This window comes from Oncorhynchus mykiss, chromosome 25, assembly GCF_013265735.2.
Source record: "Oncorhynchus mykiss isolate Arlee chromosome 25, USDA_OmykA_1.1, whole genome shotgun sequence".
In the NCBI taxonomy this organism is placed as follows: Eukaryota; Metazoa; Chordata; class Actinopteri; order Salmoniformes; family Salmonidae; genus Oncorhynchus; species Oncorhynchus mykiss.
In genome coordinates this window covers 3,888,749-3,909,475 of record NC_048589.1, presented here as the reverse complement: position 1 = coordinate 3,909,475, position 20,727 = coordinate 3,888,749, and the positions used below count along the sequence as shown (strand labels likewise).

The following is a 20,727-nucleotide window of genomic DNA, read 5'->3' as shown; positions in this document are numbered from 1 at the left end:
ATGATAGTCTTTCATGACTGAGGGTTGAGTAGAAATGGACTACTTCTCTTCTAGTCTTAAAAAGAAACAATTGTGTGATGAAAATGCCTAACCACTTATATAATCTACAGTTGAAGTCGGAAGTTTACATACACCTTAGCCAAGTACATTTAAACTCAGTTTTTTCACAATTCCTGACATTTAGTCCTAGTAAAAATGACCTGTTTTTGGTCAGTTAGGATCACTACTTTATTTTAAGAATGTGAAATGTCAGAATAATAGTAGGGAGAATGATTTATTTCAGCTTTTATTTCTTTCATCACATTCCCAGTGGGTCAGAAGTTTACATACACTCCATTAGTATTTGGTAGCATAGCCTTTAAATTGTTTAACTTGGGTCAAACGTTTCGGGTAGAAAGCATCCCACAATAAGTTCGGTGAATTTTGGCCCATTTCCCCTGACAGAGCTGGTGTAACTGAGTAAGGTTTGTAAGGCCTCCTTGCTACACACACTTTTTCATTTCTGCCCAAAAATAATCTATAGGATTGAGGTCAGGGCTTTGTGATTGCCACTCCAATACCTTGACTTTGTTGTCCTTAAGCCATTTTCCCACAACTTTGGAAGTATGCTTGGGGTCATTGTACAGTTAGAAGACCCATTTGCGACCAAGCTTTAACTTCCTGAATGATGTCTTGAGATGTTACTTTAATATATCCACATCATTTTTCCATCCTCATGATCATCTATTTTGTGATGCTGCCACCCCCGTGCTTCACGGTTAGGATGGTGTTCTTCAGATTGCGACGATCCCCCTTTTTCCTCCAAATGATGATGGTCATTATGGCCAAACAGTTCTATTTTTGTTTCATCAAATCAGAGGACATTTCTCCAAAAAGTACAATCTTTGTCCCCATGTGCAGTTGCAAACCGTACAGTGTGCAGTCGTAAACCGTTTGTACAGATGAACGTGGTATCTTCAGGCATTTAGAAATTGCTCCCAAGGATGAACCAGACTTGTGGAGGTCTAAAATGTTTTTTCCTGAGGTCTTGGCTGATTTCTTTTGATTTTTCCATGATTTCAAGCAAAGAGGCACTGAGTTTGAAGGTAGGCCTTGAAATACATCCACAGGTACACCTCCAATTGACTCAAATGATGTCAATTAGCCTATCAGAAGCTTCTAACGCCATGACATAATTTTCTGGAATTTTCCAAGCTGTTTAAAGGCACAGTCAACTTAGTGTATGTAAACTTCTGACCCACTGGTATTGTGATACAGTGAATTATAAGTGAAATAATCTGTCTTTAAACAATTGTTGGAAAAATGACTTGCGTCATGCACAAAGTAGATGTCGTAACCGACTTGCCAAAGCTATAGTTTGTTAACATGAAATTTGTGGAGTGGTTGAAAAACAAGTTTTAATGACTCCAACCCAAGTGTATGTAAACTTCAGACTTCAACTGTATTTGCATACACTTCAAACATACATATATACCCCACCAGACATGCCACTATGTGTTTCTTCATGGTACCCAAACCAATAACAGACTTAATGCGTCGCTCAGTTATGTATACAGCCATGTCATCGTTGAATGCTCTGCCACCAGCGTTTACTTAGGCAAAAAGCAAGTTTAAATGAAGAAAAAAATAACATTGTTTTATAGCGCCTCTGCTCTTTCTAAAGATCTGATTTAACTGCACTGTATATAAGGATATTAATGTGTACACTATACAGTATATACAAAAGTATGTGGATACCCCTTCAAATGAGTGGATTTGGGTATTTCACCCATACTCGTTTCTGACAGGTGTATAAAATTGAGCACACAGCCATGCAATCTTCATAGACAAACATTGGCAGTAGAATGGCCTTACTGAAGAGCTCAGTGACTTTCAACGTGGCACCGTCATAGAATGCCACCTTTCCAACAAGTCAGTTCATCAATTTTCTGTCCTGCTAGAGCTGCCCTGGTCAACTGTAAGTTATGTTATTTTGAAGTGGAAACGACTAGGCGTTATAGGCCACACAAGCTCACAGAACGGGACCGCCAAATGCTGAAGTGCTTAGCTAGTAAAAATAATCTGTCCTCAGTTGCAACACTCACTACCGAGTTCCAAACTGCCTGTGGAAGCAGCATCAGCACAACAACTGTTTGTCGGGAGCTTCATGAAATGGGTTTCCATGGCTGAGCAGCCGCACACAAGCCTAAGATCACAATGCGCAATGCCAAGCATCGGCTGGAGTGGTATAAAGCTTGCCGCCATTGGAATCTGGAGCAGTGGAAACACTTTCTCTGCAGTGATGAATCACGCCTCTCCATCTGGCAGTCCGGTGGACGAATCTGTGTTTGGCAGATGCCAGCAGAATGCTACCTGCCCCAATGCATAGTGCCAACTGTAAAGTTTGGTGGATGATAAATAATGGTATGGGACTGTTTTTCATGGTTCAGGCTAGGCACCTTAGTTCCAGTGAAGGGAAATCTTAACGCTACAGCACACAATGACATTCTAGACAATTATTTGCAAAAGTACAAAAGTTTGAGGAAGGCCCTTTCCTGTTACCGCATGACAATGCCCCCGTGCACAAAGCGAGGTCCATACAGAAATGGTTTGTCGAGATCGGTGTGGAAGAACTTGATTGGCCTGCACAGAGCCCTGACCTCAACTCTTAATAGTCTCTTGGTGTATTTCCTATATATAGAACTCTTATTTTATTTGTCATTTACAGTTGGGCAAAAAAGTATTTAGTCAGCCACCAATTGTGCAAGTTCTCCCACTTAAAAAGATGAGAGAGGCCTGTAATTGTCATTATAGGTACACTTCACCAATGACAGACAAAATGAGAAAACAAATCCAGAAAATCACATTGTAGGATTTTTTATGAATGTATTTGCAAATTATGGTGGAAAATAAGTATTTGGTCACCTACAAACAAGCAAGATTTCTGGCTCTCACAGACCTGTAACTTCTTATTTAAGAGGCTCCTTTGTCCTCCACTCGTTACCTGTATTAATGGAACCTCATTGAACTTGTTATCAGTATAACAACTGTATAACAACTGTCCACAACCTCAAACAGTCACACTCCAAACTCCACTATGGCCAAGACCAAAGAGCTGTCAAAGGACACCAGAAACAAAATTGTAGACCTGCACCAGGCTGGGAAGGCTGAATCTGCAATAGGTAAGCAGCTTGGTTTGAAGAAATCAACTGTGGGAGCAATTATTAGGAAATGAAAGACATACAAGACCACTGATAATCTCCCTCGATCTGGGGCTCCATGCAAGATCTCACCCCGTGGGGTCAAAGTGATCCCAAGAACGGTGAGCAAAAATCCCAGAACCACACGGGGGACCTAGTGAATGACCTGCAGAGAGCTGGGACCAAAGTAACAAAGCCTACCATCAGTAAAGTTTGCTAGAAAGCATTTGGATGACCCAGAAGAAGATTGGGAGAATGTCATATGGTCAGATGAAACCAAAATATAAGTTTTTGGTAAAAACTCCACTCTTTGTGTTTGGAGGACAAAGAATGCTGGGTTGCATCCAAAGAACACCATACCTACTGTGAAGCATGGGGGTGGAAACATCATGCTTTGGGGCTGTTTTTCGTCAAAGGGACCAGGACGACTGATCCGTGTAAAGGAAAGAATGAATGGGGCCATGTATCGTGAGATTTTGAGTGAAAACCTCCTTCCATCAGCAAGGGCATTGAAGATGAAACGTGGCTGGGTCTTTCAGCATGACAATGATCCCAAACACACCGCCCGGGCAACGAAGGAGTGGCTTCGTAAGAAGCATTTCAAGGTCCTGGAGTGGCCTAGCCAGTCTCCAGATCTCAACCCCATAGAATATCTTTGGAGGGAGTTGAAAGTCTGTGTTGCCCAGCAACAGCCCCAAAACATCACTACTCTAGAGGAGATCTGTATGGAGGAATGGGCCAAAATACCAGCAACAGTGTGTGAAAACCTTGTGAAGACTTACAGAAAACGTTTGACCTCTGTCATTGCCAACAAAGGGTATATAACAAAGTATTGAGATAAACCTTTGTAATTGACCAAATACTTATTTTCCACTATAATTTGCAAATAAATTCATTAAAAATCCTACAATGTGATTTAGTAGAGTAGAGTAGAGTAGCTGCTGCATGTGTAGTAGCTATTGGGGATCTTAATAAACTAAACCCTACAAGACATGCCACCAGGAGGAGTCTCTTCACAGTCCCCAAGTCCAAAATGAATACATGGCAAGGCACAGTTTTATACAGTCATGATTGCATTGAACTCCTATTACCTTAAAAAATCGGACTAAACATCAACTCATGGAATGGCGGACACACACACAAACACACACTCACACACTCTAACACATGCATTATGTTTTAGTTGTATTGTTTGTTTAATTTGTGTTGTATTGTTTGTATATCATTGTATTTGGGTGTCTGTCTTTGGGTATCAGTGTTTTGTTACTTGTCATGTTTTGTGTTTTTTGTGGACCCCTCGAAGAGTAGCTGCTGCTTCTGCAAAAGCTAATAAGGATCCACATTTAAAAAAATAAATGCTAAGTAGGTGTCCATCTGCCTGAGAAAAGGGTATTTAGAAAATTCTGTTACTTTGAAAACTCTGGGGATTTTTGTTATAATGAGGACACTTCACGCCAAATCAAGACATGGAAATGGTTACAGGAATGGTTTTGCTAGATAAAATCCTTCTTTATATCCCAAAAAGTCCCTTTAGTTGGTGCCATCGATTTGAGTAATCCACTCGTTTGACATGCAGAGAAAGGAATATGAAAATCTACCCCTAAACTTTGTTTCAACAAGTCAAAATACATTTCTATTTACTCTTCAGATACCCGGAAATGTAATCAAACTATGATAGTTATTACTGAAAGAAGTATGTTCAATAGGAAACTGATTTTAGCAGGTGCGTCCTGTCTTCATGGGGCGCAAACACACATTTCCAAGACTGTGTCCCTGTACTAAATCTGATATTTCTTATTCGTTTTTGAAGTTACAAGCCTGAAACCTTGAACATAGACTGCTGGAGGAAATGGGTAAAAAAAGGGGCCTAGCCCTAAGAAGTTTTAAATATTAGCCACTATCGGAGTCAAACTTTGGTAATACCCACATACATTTATAACTGTAGCATTAGTGTTAGTTTCCTTAAATTTGTAGCCTACATTTTGCATTATTCCATTCCATTACTTTACCTTTCTTTCCTCTGTCACATCCGTGTGGTTGTTCATGTAACCTATTGACATGTAACCTATTTGAATCATGATGGAACTCAGACAGCACGTAGCAGTTTAAACCTGGAGCTTGGCGCACGTCGACAGTCATGACGACTGTACCGTTGTCATAGAACTCCACGATGAGTGAAGATTAGGGTAGATGTACAGAACTATTGTTCAACCCCTATGTTACAATAATGGGGAGAGGGGGGGGGGGGGGCTGTAACAATAGTGAGGTGTTATTGTCAGGATAACTTAATGGCATGTCTCATGCATTCAGGATCCTTAGTCTCCACCGAGTGTTATTAACACCCATGTTCCCTTTATACTACAGTCGGTGGAGAATCCAACTTTTGAGTGTTCTGAGATAAAACATTTAAGTTCTTCCAACTGGAATGGATGTGGCTAGTCTTCAGAGGTTTAAGGATAATTAGGAGTCAAACTAGGGGCTCTGTCTTCATTTATTTTCCTCTTTTTCTTTCTGTTTTCATCCCTTTTTCTACCTGCTGTGCTTTCAATAAAGTCATGCAGCGTGTCTAACAAGATCCCCCTGTGTGTGTGAACGGGTTTGTCTCCACACAGGGCGAGCTACTACAGAAAGGGTGGGCGCGCCATGCTGCCTGTGAAGTGGATGCCTCCCGAAGCTTTCATGGAGGGGATCTTCACATCCAAAACGGACACGTGGTACGTTCCATTGTAACTCACTCTCAATGATGTCTCAGTTCTCTTGAATGTCACTCCCTTTCATTTCACCCTTCCAGTCTCCATTACCTCCCTTTTTCCGTCCTTCAATGGAACTTTCTCTTTTTCACCTTTTGAAAGCCTCCTCTCTTTTACTCTATCTGCTGTCCTCCTTTTTTATTTTTAATGTAACTTTTATTTAACTAGGCAAGTCAGTTAAGAGCAAATTCTTATTTACAATGACGGCCTAGGAACAGTGGGTTAACTGCCTTGTTCAGGGGCAGAACAACAGATTTTTACCTCGTCAGCTCAGGGATTCAATCTAGCAACCTTTCGGTTACTGGCCCAATGCGCTAACCACTAGGCTTCTTCCCTCCCTCCTTCACCCCTCACTTTGCCCTTATCACCCTTAAGATTTATGATTCTCTCTCCCGTCTAAAAACGAAATACAAATTATTCCTCTCTTGCTCCCTCACCTACCTCTCACTCCCCCTCTCTCACTTTCCTTCTTCCTCCTACCTCTCTCTCCTACTTTCTCTCAGGTCCTTTGGGGTTTTGCTATGGGAGATCTTCTCTCTGGGCTATATGCCCTATCCCAGTCGCAGTAACCAGGAAGTGTTGGAGTTTGTCACCAGCGGGGGAAGGATGGACCCTCCCAAAAACTGCCCAGGGCCCGTGTAAGTCCAATCACATACCACCCAAACACATGTAGCAGATGTGTGCTAGTGAAGCACTTTCTTGAGATTGAAAGTGAACTGTCACTCAGTCAACTTCCGTCCCTGTCTGAACTGTCACTCACATAGGGATGGAACTTACTCTGTTACATACATATTACACACACAACCTCACAGTATACTGTTTTCACTCATGCACATACATAGAATGCAGAGATACACATGGATACAAGCGAACAAACACACAAAATATCAATAACTTCTCAAGCTTGATCACATTCTCGCCCATCGCTGATCTTTCACGCCCACTCCATACATGACAAACCGCTTTTATTGTCCAATTCTCCTTTGAACTCTCCCAGCTGTCAGTTGTAGCCTTTGTATCACCACAGAAAAGCCAAAAACATTATTCTTTGATCGTTTTTTCCTTGAAAAATAAACACAGTTCCCATGTGTTACAATTAATCTGCGTCACGAAGGGCTCACAATAGGCATGTCACATTGCCAAAGAATATTACACAAGAGTAATGATTGCAAGTCAAATCTAATTAAGAAACAAGCTTGATTTTGCACTGTCTTGGGGGGTACCCCAGGATTCTGTTTTACCCCTACTGACTTTTCAACAGTGATCACTCAAACTAGCGGGATATTACACTTCATTCAGAATGATTTGTATTAAATCAGTCGAGTGGTATTATGATGGGGAGGCGGCACTTTTGATAAAGTGTGCGTGAGTTTGTGTCTGTCAAACAATTATCATCGAAGGGGGAATATATGGTTTTTGATTGTGCTTGTGGTCGTGTGTGTGTGATGTGTGTGTGTGCATGTGTTTCAGGTACCGAATAATGACACAGAGTTGGCAGCATCAACCGGAGGACAGGCCCAACTTCTCCACCATCTTGGAGAGGATTGACTACTGCTTACAGGTAGGGAGTGTGAACATCGAGAGTCAACACCCATCTGCACTGGAACTGTGCTCAAGTATTAAATGTCTGTTTTACTGCCAAGAGGTTATTTTATTATGTATGGATATTTTATAATGTGATACAGCTCATAACCTGTCTGTCTGTGTGTAAAAGCTGTATTCCTTTTGAGATTTACTTTATTTAAGTAGATGACAGAAACAATCATGGTTATTAGAATTGACATTTTGAACTCTACTTGTGTCGTGTCATTTTCTACAAATTCAGACAACGGTAATGTTCATGATGTCATTGCACGTTGTTTGCCATTGTTAGTGTCTAATGCTTCCCTATCCTCTCCAGGACCCCGATGTGGTGACTGTTACCTTGCCTGTGGAATATGGGCCCCTCCCCGAAGCGGAGGAGCGGGTGCCCATGCACCCTGAGGATCTCACGGCCTCTCCCCTGCTGGTGTCCACTCAGATGCCCGACGGGGAGGGCCCTGCACCGCCACCCTCTGCCCCCGACTCCAACGAGGAGAAACAAAGAGTCAAGCAGCGCCTCCTCCTTTCCAGGCAACCCCCCGAAACAGTCAAGCCCCAGATGATGGCGGAACAACCCCAGTTCCACCCCCACCCTCAGACATTCACCACAACCACCATCACAGCCACCTCCTTCATCTCCACCTTCAAGGCGCCTCCCCCCATCTCCACCCAGCAACCCAACCCAGAGGGGGGCCACATTAATCTGGCCTTCACCCAGGGCTACCCTAAGGATAAGGATGGTCACAATGGGAAGCCCACCAACCTGTGGAACCCCACCTATGGCTCCTGGTTCCTCCAGCAGCAGCAGAGGAAGCAGCAGCAACAACAGCAGCAGCAAAGGCAGGGAGACATGGGCAGTGGAGGTGGGGGGCTTGGAGGTGGGAGGGTTCCGGGCGAGGGGCAGGAGTACCAGGGGCGGACTGTGGCCGAGGCTGCGGGGGCCCTGGGTCTCCAGCAACAGCAGCACAAGCAGCAGCAGTTCCAGCCACCGTATCCCTTCCATCCACAGCAGCAACAGCATCAACAACAGCAGATGCAGCTCCTGCACCACCAACAGCAGCAGCAACAGCAGGGGCTCTGCAAGCCCCTCTTGCCCCCTCCGCCCCCACCCCAGGCCACCTTCTCGGATATCACTGCCCCTACCCCGCTCCTGTTAGATTCTGCCACCCTCCCCCCAGTCCCCCTCTTCAGACTTCGCCACTTCCCCTGCGGGAACATCGGCTACGGCTACCAGGAGCAAGGGTTGCCCCTGGAGGCGACCCACCACCACACTAACCCTGTCAAACCCCAAACTCCCCCGTCTCCTCCTCCCCCGCCACCCGTGGCCCTCCAGAGAGGAGTGGAGGGGACCCAGCTGTCGCTGAGCTGCTCGACGACGGCCAGTGCCGAGGACAGCCGTCCGCTGCTGGTCACCATGGGGACGGTGCAGGACCCCAGGCTGCCCCGGATGGAGGGCCACAATGCCACGGTGCTTTAGCCCAACCTTTATTTTTGTCTCTCACTTCAGAGACCATGTGTATAGGCAGACAGGCGTACAGCCAGACTAGATGGTACTCCGTGCAACATTGGGTCAGGACAGTACCTGCCGCCTTACGACCCCCCCCCCCCCCCCGCGACGCCTTGGTTTCATCCACAGATTGGACTGACCCATTTTCACCTGGCCAATGGTTGCGGAGTAAAAAAAAAAGTAAAATAATCTCTAAAATGGTTGCGGAAATACCAGTGGTTGTTAAAGTAACTGCCCAGTGTTTCCAGATTTCTATGAAATTTGACTTATAATTACTTTAAATATGAGAGAAATAGTTTTCCTTCCAAAAATGGTTAAATGAGTATGTTAAAAAGTAGCTTTTCTGTGTTGGAATGGTGTGTGCGTACCCCAACAACAGAATGGTGTGGATTTATACCAGTCATAAACAATATTCACGTAAGTAGCCCGCTGATTGGCCAGCTCATCCTCCTCCAGACCACTGATTGGCCAGCTCAACCTCCTCAGGGAGATGATATGTTCTATGAGGAAATAGCAACCATTTTTTGAAGAGAGTTTAAGTGTTTTTTTCCCCCCAATTCATGCTTTGGCCACAAATACGAGTATAGGACGAGTCAACAACATTAACAGAATATAAAAGTTAGATTTTCACTGGGCAGTTACTTTAAAGCACATTGCAGAGCATCAAAGACCATTGGGAAGAAAAAGTTGTGGACCATTGGCTAGTAAAACAGGAACGATGGACATTTTGCAACACCTGCTAAAATGTAGCCGCTAAGGGAGTGATACACTATATGAAGAGAGCGGGCTGAATGAGTTGTCAGCTATTGTAACAGGACAGGATGAAATGTTTCCATCTGGTTGAACTAGTTAATTTATCCGCAATGTTTTCACGAATCGACCGCTTATCTTCATGGCTTTGTAGATGTCAATGCAGCCATTCATCACAAGTCATTCGGGAAACAAACAGTTTGTGTTTCACAATCAAAAACATGTAGAACATGGTAACTGAGAACAATACACATCTGCCAGATGTCTAACTGACTGTAGCATTAATTAACTTATTTGGCCGTCAATCATTGCAGTTCATCCATTTCCTTTGGGATTTCTGGCCTTGGCAGTTGATTCACCAATCAGAAATGATTTTTTACAAGAATATTGTGAGAATCGTACACTGGATTCCGGAGAGGATGAAAGTGTTTGTTGATGTTTGCCTGCCTTCTCATTTATTTATTATGTTGGGAACTCTGTATATTATTAAATGGACCCATTTCTTATACCCAACCATATCCAAATTCATTTGACATTGGTTAGCTATTTGGCATTTTTTTAGAAGCAGGAATTTTTGTCCAATGTCGAATTAAATTGACCAATGAATGGTATTTCAGATAGTTGGAAACTAAATGCACTCATCTAGTTGAATGTTGCTATGGTATGAGGGTGGGAGTGAATGGGAATTGTTGGGGGGTGTAATGGTGCCATAAGCACTGCATGTGTGTGGCTATTTTTGAACTTTAAGGTGCGTGAGTAAGGGGCATTCATCTGTGTGTGCATATGTTTGTGTGTTTGAGAGAGGAAGAGATGGAGGGAGAAGGGGGAGAAAGAAAGAGAGATAAAGAATGTTATTCGAGGCACAATACTATGGGGGCTTACTTTATACCGTTTATTCCTCATATGTATATATTATGGCCCTCTATGGAAAGACAGAAATTAGTGTTCCATCAACTTCCATGGACACATAGTTGGAGATTAATTTAATTTGAAAGTGTGCTTTTAAAATAGGAAATGTTGGCATTTTTGCTGGGGGCCTTTTTTCAACAACCTTTTCTTGATTCAGAACTTTTTTTGTTGTTGCCTTACCCAGCAACTATATTTAAACATTGCTGAATAGGTCTTTACCCCTAAACTGCTATTTTAAAGTACTCAATGTTAATACATTTGCATAATTTATCTTTTCTATTATAAGAACGACTACTATAGAATATAAATTATTCTGAGTGAAAAGTTTGAATACAAATTGCTTGTGGTCCACTTGTGAAAAATCTATGGTTAATATTTTGTGAGGATCTAACTTCTTACGCCATCAGTTATCAACCATGTCTACATCTACATTCAATGTGCATAGCCTCAACACTGTCAATGCAGTCTGCTTTTATACATTCAATGTGCATAGCCTCAACACTGTCAATGCAGTCTGCTTTTAAACATTCAAAAAGATTGTGATTATGAATTAATTTTAATGTACAGTGCGAATCAACTTTCATGTACTTAAGTCTCAAAAGGACATGAGTGCTAGTCTATGCTAAGCTAAGATGAAGTTGATTTGAGTGTATCCAGGAAGTGCCAATGTGTCAGTTGTTTGCCTGGCTATGTTGTTAACCCTTTACTTGAACACTCTTTCATAAAGCTTTACAAGCTGTTGTAGTGAAAACATTTGATACAGTGCCTTGCGAAAGTATTCGGCCCCCTTGAACTTTGCGACCTTTTGCCACATTTCAGGCTTCAAACATAAAGATATAAAACTGTATTTTTTTGTGAAGAATCAACAACAAGTGGGACACAATCATGAAGTGGAACGATATTTATTGGATATTTCAAACTTTTTGAACAAATCAAAAACTGAAAAATTGGGCGTGCAAAATTATTCAGCCCCCTTAAGTTAATACTTTACCTTTTGCTGCGATTACAGCTGTAAGTCACTTGGGGTATGTCTCTATCAGTTTTGCACATCGAGAGACTGAATTTTTTTCCCATTCCTCCTTGCAAAACAGCTCGAGCTCAGTGAGGTTGGATGGAGAGCATTTGTGAAAGGCAGTTTTCAGTTCTTTCCACAGATTCTCGATTGGATTCAGGTCTGGACTTTGACTTGGCCATTCTAACACCTGGATATGTTTATTTTTGAACCATTCCATTGTAGATTTTGCTTTATGTTTTGGATCATTGTCTTGTTGGAAGATAAATCTCCGTCCCAGTCTCAGGTCTTTTGCAGACTCCATCAAGTTTTCTTCCAGAATGGTCCTGTATTTGGCTCCATCCATCTTCCCATCAATTTGAACCATCTTCCCTGTCCCTGCTGAAGAAAAGCAGGCCCAAACCATGATGCTGCCACCACCATGTTTGACAGTGGGGATGGTGTGTTGCTTTTACGCCAAACATAACGTTTTGCATTGTTGCCAAAAAGTTCAATTTTGGTTTCATCTGACCAGAGCACCTTCTTCCACATGTTTGGTGTGTCTCCTAGGTGGCTTGTGGCAAACTTTAACCAACACTTTTTTAGGATATCTTTAAGAAATGGCTGTCTTCTTGCCACTCTTCCATAAAGGCCAGATTTGTGCAATATACAACTGATTGTTGTCCTATGGACAGAGTCTCCCACCTCAGCTGTAGATCACTGCAGTTCATCCAGAGTGATCATGGGCCTCTTGGCTGCATCTCTGATCAGTCTTCTCCTTGTATGAGCTGAAAGTTTAGTGGGACGGCCAGGTCTTGGTAGATTTGCAGTGGTCTGATACTCCTTCCATTTCAATATTATCGCTTGCACAGTGCTCCTTGGGATGTTTAAAGTTGGGAAATCTTTTTGTATCCAAATCCGGCTTTACACTTCTTCACAACAGTATCTCGGACCTGCCTGGTGTGTTCCTTGTTCTTCATGATGCTCTCTGCGCTTTTAACGGACCTCTGAGACTATCACAGTGCAGGTGCATTCATACGGAGACTTGATTACACACATGTGGATTGTATTTATCATCATTAGTCATTTAGGTCAACATTGGATCATTCAGAGATCCTCACTGAACTTCTGGAGAGAGTTTGCTGCACTGAAAGAAAAGGGGCTGAATAATTTTGCACGCCCAATTTTTCAGTTTTTGATTTGTTAAAAAAGTTTGAAATATCCAATAAATGTCGTTCCACTTCATGATTGTGTCCCACTTGTTGATTCTTCACAAAAAAATACAGTTTTATATCTTTGTTTGAAGCCTGAAATGTGGCAAAAGGTCGCAAAGTTCAAGGGGGCCGAATACTTTCGCAAGGCACTGTAACACAAGGTGTTGTTTGGTTTATGCTTATGATAGAGGGTTCGAGTAACATGTTGCACAATTGCTCATCTCCAGTGGCTGTGTTCACATAATTTTCTGTTTCTTTGCAGCAACTCATCTGAACTCCGTTGTTCCTTGTAAAAACCAACTGAATTGCATCTGTAACATGTTGTAATTATGATGTATTGTACTATGACTGGTAACCCCTGTATGTTGCCCTTCAGATGACATCTGCCAAAATTAATAAATTACTATATAATGACTATTGGTTGCTGCTGCCAGACTTGACTTAACTCACTCAGACTTAGGACTCGATTCACTCCGTATCGCGGAAGTTCAGCGTTATAGGGCGATTGAAATTGAAAGGAAATTCCTGATTGAGCCAACGTTTACCGTGAATGCAGTCTCCGCTAACGTGGGAACATTGCCTTACCATTTTTATTGCGCTGTAGCACGGATCTTTAGCGCAATGGATTGAATCGAGCCCTTATACAGCTCGATTCAAACATCCATTGCAGGATTTTACACAGTAGCAGATAGATATTGTTTTTGTCCATGTGGCAAATGCAAAAAACAGTTGAACAGTTGACTGTCCCAGTTGAATAGGGACATCCTATAAATATTGTTACAGAGGCCTTTAATTGTTCAGAGTAAATTGGCATACTTAGATATTTCTTGGGAAAGTCATGCATCCCGGAAACTCGGATAGTTTTCATTGAGTTAGAAGTAGCTGTGTAGTTCAGTATAAAACAATGTGCCAGAGCAGTAGTTGAATCAACAAATAAAGGGAATAAACCATGATATTACAGGACTGATGGAATCTGGCCTCCAAATGAGAACGGTTAAGCCCCATTTTGTAATCGATCAAAAAGTGTAACCCCCCCCCCAGACATCTCTCTTCTCATCAGATATACAGTGCATTCGGAAAGTATTCAGACCCCTTGAGCTTTTCCACATTTTGTTATTCTAAAATATATTAACCTCTTTATCCTACCCCCTCCTTTTTCGAACATTCTGTTAAAAATCGCGCAACATTTCAGCGTCCTGCTACTCATGCCAGGAATATAGTATATGCATATGATTAGTATGTGTGGATAGAAAACACTCTGAAGTTTCTAAAACTGGTTAAATCACGGCTGTGACTATAACAGAGCGTGTGTTTCATCGAAAAGCGCAAGAAAAACTGGTCACTGAAATCTGAAAAAAGTATCCATGCGCCCCTTTCATGGATTATTTAAAGGAAACCAAATTTAATATGGAGACGGATGCAATTCCTACAGCTTCCAAGACGATGTCGCCAAAAACGTCATTTTCATTGACAAAAAAATCCGTTGAGACATTACCAATAGATCCGTGATTCCATCCAGCCTACCTCAATCGATTTTGGAAGATTGAAAAATGGACACTGTTTTCTTTTGTAGCTGCTATTGAATACAGATCGCCCAGTGATCAATTTGATCGCTTATTAACGTTTACAAATACCTAAAGTTGGGTTATAAAAGTAGGTTGAAGTGTTTTGTCAAAGAATATAGGCAACTTATATAATTTTTAAACATGACGTTGCGTGTTGGAAGAGAGCTTTTTTCGTGATGCAGACAGGTTATACAAATGGATATTTTGGGCATTCATGGACGGATTTAAATCGGGAAAAATACCAATTTGTGATGTTTATGGGACATATAGGAGTGCCAACAAAGAATATCATCAAAGGTAATGAATGTTTTATATTTTATTTCTGCGTTTTTGTGTAGCGCCGGCTACGCTAATTCTTTTGTTTACGTCGCCTTCAGGCATTTTGGGGTGTTGCATGCTATCAGATAATAGCTTCTCATGCTTTCGCCGAAAAGCATTTTAGAAATCTGACTTGTTGGCTAGATTCACAACGAGTGTAGCTTTAATTCAATACCCTGCATGTATATTTTAATGAACGTTTGAGTTTTAACGAGTACATTTAGCATTTAGCGTAGCGCATTTGCATTTCCAGGTGCCTACTTGAGACGTCTGCGTCTCAAGTAGGAGCAAGAAGTTTTAAATAAAAAATTCGGCAAATTTATTAGAAAAAAAAACTATATTTTTACATCAGCATTCAGACCCTTTGCTATGAGAGTCAAAATTGAGCTCAGGTGCATCCTTTTCCATTGTTCATCTTTGAGATGTTTCTACAACTTGATTGGAGTCCACCTGTGGTAAATTAAAATGACTGGACATGATTTTGAAAGGCACACACCTGTCTATATAAGGTTTCACAGTTGACAATGCATGTCAGAGCAAAAACTAAGCCATGAGGTCGAAGGAATTGTCCGTCGCGCTCCAAGACAGGATTTTGTCGAGGCTCAGATCTGGGGAAGGGTACCAAAACATTTCTGCAGCATTGAAGGTTCCCAAGAACACAGTGGCCTCCATAATTCGAAAATGGAAGAAGTTTGGAACCACCAAGACTCTTCCTAGAGTTGCCTGCCAGGCAAAACTGAGCAATCGGGGGAGAAGGGCCTTGGTCAGGGAGGTGATCACGAACCCGATGGTCACTCTGACAGAGCTCCAGAGTTCCTCTATGGAGAAGAAACTTCCATAATCCCAAACCATCTCTGCAGCACTCCATCAATTAGGCCTTTATGGTAGAGAGGCCAGATGGAAACCTCTGTAAATTGCACGACAGCCCGCTTGGAGTTCGGCAAAAGGCACCTAAAGGACTCTGACCATGAAAAAACAAGATTCTCTGGTCTGATGAAACCAAGATTGATCACGTCTGGAGGAAACCTGGCACCCTCCAGGATCGAGGGAAAGATGAACAGAGAGATCCTTGATGAAAACCTGCTCCAGAGCGCTCAGGACCTCCGACTGGGGGCGAAGGTTCACCTTCCAACAGGACAACGACCCTAAGCACACAGCCAAGAAAATGTAGGAGTGGCTTCGGCAAAAGTCTCTGAATGTCCTTGAGTGGCCCAGCCAGAGCCTGGACTTAACCCGATTGAACATCTCTGGAGAGACCTGAAAATAGCTGTGCAGCGACGCTCCACATCCAACCTGACAGAGCTTGAGAGGATCTGCAGAGAAGAATGGGAGAAACTCTCCAAATAGAGGTGTGACTCGAGGCTGTAATCGCTGCCAAAGGTGCTTCAACAAAGTACTGAGTAAAGGGTCTGAATACTTATGTAGATGTGATATTTCAATTTGACATTTTTTATACATTTTTATACAAAATGTGGAAAAAGTCAAGGGGTCTGAATACTTTCCGAATGCGCTGCAAACAGGGATAGAAAGTTTGCTGAAGTCATTCAGGCGTTTGCTAATAGACAGTCCGCCCACATGGGAGGTTTGGCGCACAGGCATCCAAAAGACAGAGAGAAACTAACGGTGAAATTAGAATAGAATCTTTATTCATTTTACAAATACAGTTTTTACACTACGTGCCACTATTCCATACTGAAACCCTTTCGCTGCGCAGACACACAATGCAACCAATGACTTTCAAGTGCATTTTAACTTGAGCTTTCCGATCATGTGTCGTCTGAGACGACATTATAGAACCCAACAGTACTAAGTAACAGTGTTACAGAATTGACTGAAAAGGCGATGACTGTTACACAATTGTCTCAATTGCCACAACAATGACCGTAACAGACCTGACTGTTACGAAGGTGACTGTTACAGAAATAACAGAACTGACTACAGAGAAGAGATACGAGCAGTTGAATTAGCACTCATACCACCGAGCTTCTTTCATCTCCAAACCTCAGGCGAATATCTCAGGCAACCATGATTCGTCCTGCCAACACATTTCAATTGCATAGGGCCCAACCAGACCGATCAATGGTACATCGCATTCAGAATCTGGGCTTCTGTTGCGTTCTACCTTTGTTATTGGGTGGCACATGGAGCTTGTGTTAAATAAGGTCTCTTTTTTTCTCCACAGATATAATCAATAGCTTGTTGCCTGCTGACTTGTCAAGACTGTAATCTTTATCGGTATATAACTTTGGAATGCGCTTCACGGAAACCAGCTTTCACAAAGCAGTTTGTAGTTTGTCATAAGGACGACATAAGACGTCATTAGCAGTCGTGCAGATGGAAGTTATCTTTAGACAAATCTTATGTCACAGAGCCAGTGGGGTGTCCAATCTGACCAAAAGTAGGTAGCATACATCAATAGGCCTATGAGTGTCACGTCAGTGTAGGACCATATTTGTATAAATTGGCATCACTTGACGGCACTATTCCAGTACTCAAGTGGTGCCATAGCATTAATGGCTGAATATGGCTGAATTCCAAATCAACCCCTAGCCCATATCCTTTATGCACTACTGTAGATCTGAAACCGATTGATAGGTATAAGCAATATTTCTACCCAGCCAATCAGAAGGCAAGGTGAAGCCATTACCATATTGCTACCACCCATCCAATCCGCTCAGATCCACAGCAGTGCCTAGGGTGTAGGAGCTGATGGTCAATTAGCAATTCAGCACAAGTTGGCAGTGACTGCAAATTCAGTGTTGGCCAAACACAGTGCACATTCTCGCTCATTTAGGACAGTCAGCAGTGAACCAAGATAACAATGCATTATCATTACAAACAGCCTTATCCATTTACTCCAAAGTGCTCAAATCAGGGGATATTTTAGTACCTCTGTACCAGGACATTGTCTTGCTTTAAGGTGCTTAGCTGCGTTGCTGACAGGAGGTTAGCCTTGATATCAGTTCAAATCTCTACATACAATACAGTGAGGGAGCTTAGGGAAGAATGGAAGTATTAATTTACTGTATCGGATTTATACATATTTTCCATCAATCAAGTGCATTTCCATCAATTGAATCATATCACACAGTAAAATTACAAGTATAAATATTTCTGAAAATGATTTTCTTTCACCCTATCAAACCTATCTATGACAATCAAAGCTTGTTGCCTCATACCTACAGTGTGTTCAATAGCATGACAACTCTCGTAGTCTCAATTTGAAATGTAATATCTAGTTTTCTAGTGTCCATTGATGGTCAACGGGTAGAGTAAACAGGTAAAACAAAACAGGTAAATCAGCAAGTAAATAGGACAAACTAGCTGATGTGTAGTTAAAATGTAGGCTAGCCACACCACCATAACATACATCTTAAAATAAAACATTTCTTAAATGTATAATAATAACTAATTAGGTAGTGTTGTTTTGGGGGGACATTTCTAGGAGCAAAAGAAACAAACACAAAACCCAAGAAAAAACGAACAAAGGAAAATCGCTAAACAAACACCCCCCCCCCCAAAAAAACAAAAAAAACAAACAACAAACAGAAACTTTTCTCCGATATGCTCGCTCTACTGCTTTCCCACCCACCTAACCCAACCCCCTGGGTCCTAGTGTTCTCAGCTGTTCTCATCCACGAGCCGGGCACCATTAATGCCGCGGTAGGTGACACGGCTGGGCCTCACCAGCACGCCGTAGTCCGGGCGGCACGTGAAGTAGCGGCGGCCGCCCACCTGGCCATCATTCTTGCCCTTGGCGATGCGCAGCTCCAAGCCTAGCCACAGGCCTGGGGCGAAGTCAGCCTGGCCCATGTAGCGGATCAGAGCCATTTCATTCGCACTGCTCAGCAGCACTTGCATGCCCAGGTGGAGGCGCACTGAGGCGTCCGAGCCAGACGAGGTGGTGGTGGTGGTAGTGGTTCCTCCGGAGCTTCCTGTGCCGCCTGTTCCCGGACCCCAGCCACCACTCAGGGTGCTCCAGCGCCGACGGTGGGAGTTGGAACGTGACCTGAGGGGAGAGGGAGAGATAAAGAGAGAGGGAGCAAGAGAGAAAAAGAGTGAGCTCATGGGCTCCTGAGTTCTTCTGCAAAAAATATAGAATTAGAGTTGAATAAATGTCGATAAAATATTTAAAACATTTGCAAGGACTTCTAGAGCATACTAACCTCAACATTAATACCTTCAATACAAATCAAAATTAGGTAAGTAAAAACTTGATTTTGGACAAAAATACCTGAATGGACTATTACTACCAAGGACAATATATAAAAAACGTCTAACAAACCAAAAACTGCAGAAGAAACACAGCGGAACATGGAAACACCATCCAACACAAAACAGAGTGAGTAATATTCAGTTTGAAGCTACTTCTGAAGGAAAAAAAGTAAAAGACAATCTCTAGGTGATTTTGATATACAGTTGAAGTCGGAAGTTTACATACACCTTAGCCAAATACATTTAAACTCAGTTTTTCACAATTCCTGACATTTAATCCAAGTAAAAATTCCATGTCTTAGGTCAGGTAGGATCACCACTTTATTTTAAGAATGTGAAATGTCAGAATAAAAGTAGAGAGAACGATTTTTTCAGCTTTTATTTCTTTCATCACATTCCCAGTGGGTCAGAAGTTTACATACAATCAATTCGTATTTGGTAGCATTGCCTTTAAATTGTTTAACTTGGGTCAAACGTTTGGGTATCCTTCCACAAGCTTCCCACAATAAGTTGGGTGCATTTTGGCCCATTCCCCCTGACAGAGCTGGTGTAATGGAGTCAGGTTTGTAGGCCTCCTTGCTCGCACACACTTTTTCAGTTCTGCCCACAAATGTTCTATAGGATTGAGGTCAGGGCTTTGTGATGGCCACTCCAATACCTTGACTTTGTTGTCCTTAAGCCCCTTTGCCACAACTTTGGAAGTATGCTTGGGGTCATTGTCCATTTAGAAGACCCATTTGCGACCAAGCTTTAACTTCCTGACTGCGGTCATGCTTCAATATATCCACAGAATTTTCCTTCCCCATGAAGCCATCTGTTTTGTGAAGTGCACCAGTCCCTCATGCAGCAAAGGACCCCCACAACATGATAACGCCACACCCGTGCTTCACGTTTGGCATGGTGTTCTTTGGCTTGTAAGCTTCCCCCCTTTTCCCTCCAAACATAACAGTTGCCATTTTCAGTTCTATTTCTGTTTCATCAGACCAGTGGACATTTCGCTCTCCAAAAAGTATGATCGTTGTCCCCATGTGCAGTTGCAAACCGTAGTCTGGCTTTTTTTATGGCGGTTTTGGAGCAATGGCTTCTTCCTTACTGAGCGGCCTTTCAGGTTATGTCGATATAGGACTCGTTTTTACTGTGGATAGAGAAACTTTTGTACCTGTTTCCTCCAGCATCTTCACAAGGTCCTTTTGCTGTTGTTCTGGGATTGATTTGCACTTTTCACACCAAAGTATGTTCATCTCTAGGAGATAGAATGTAATCTCAAGGACACAGAACGCATCTCCTTCCTGAGCGGTATGACGGCTACGTGGTCCCATGGTGTTTATACTTGTGTACTATTGTTTGTACAGATGAACGTGGTACCTTCAGGCGTTTGGAAATTGCTCCCAATGATGAACCAGACTTGTGGAGGTCTACAATTTTTTTCTTAGGTCCTGGCTGATTTCTTCTGATTTTCCCATGATGTCAAGCAAAGAGACACTGAGTTTGAAAGTAGGCCTTGAAATACATCCACAGGTACACCTCCAATTGACTCAAATTATGTCAATTAGCCTATCAGAAGCTTCTAAAGCCATGACATTTTCTGGAATTTTCCAAGCTGTTTAAAAGGCACAGTCAACTTAGTGTATGTAAACTTCTAACCCACTGGAATTTGGATAGAGTGAATTATAAGTTAAATAACCTGTCTGTAAACAATTGTTGGAAGAATGACTTGTGTCATGCACAAAGTAGATATACTAAAAGAC

The 20,727-nt window shown here is 42.3% G+C and overlaps 2 protein-coding genes across 3 annotated transcripts in view; one reads left to right on the top strand and one right to left on the bottom strand.

The window, feature by feature from the left end:
• Positions 1-11,515, top strand: part of ros1 (c-ros oncogene 1, receptor tyrosine kinase) — a 35,885-nt gene extending 24,370 nt beyond the window's left edge. The window contains exons 10-13 of the mRNA XM_036962617.1: positions 5,792-5,893; positions 6,433-6,567; positions 7,400-7,490; positions 7,830-11,515. Coding sequence (XP_036818512.1) covers positions 5,792-5,893; positions 6,433-6,567; positions 7,400-7,490; positions 7,830-8,987 — 1,486 coding nt within the window. The 3' untranslated portion in view covers positions 8,988-11,515. The remainder of the gene's footprint in view (positions 1-5,791; positions 5,894-6,432; positions 6,568-7,399; positions 7,491-7,829) is intronic.
• Positions 11,516-16,386: 4,871 nt separating this feature from the next.
• Positions 16,387-20,727, bottom strand: part of LOC110505243 (CAP-Gly domain-containing linker protein 4) — a 95,275-nt gene continuing 90,934 nt past the window's right edge. For both annotated transcript variants that reach the window (XM_021584347.2, XM_036962353.1), the window contains one exon: positions 16,387-18,773. In XM_021584347.2, the coding sequence (XP_021440022.2) occupies positions 18,386-18,773 (388 nt within the window). In that variant the 3' untranslated portion in view covers positions 16,387-18,385. The remainder of the gene's footprint in view (positions 18,774-20,727) is intronic.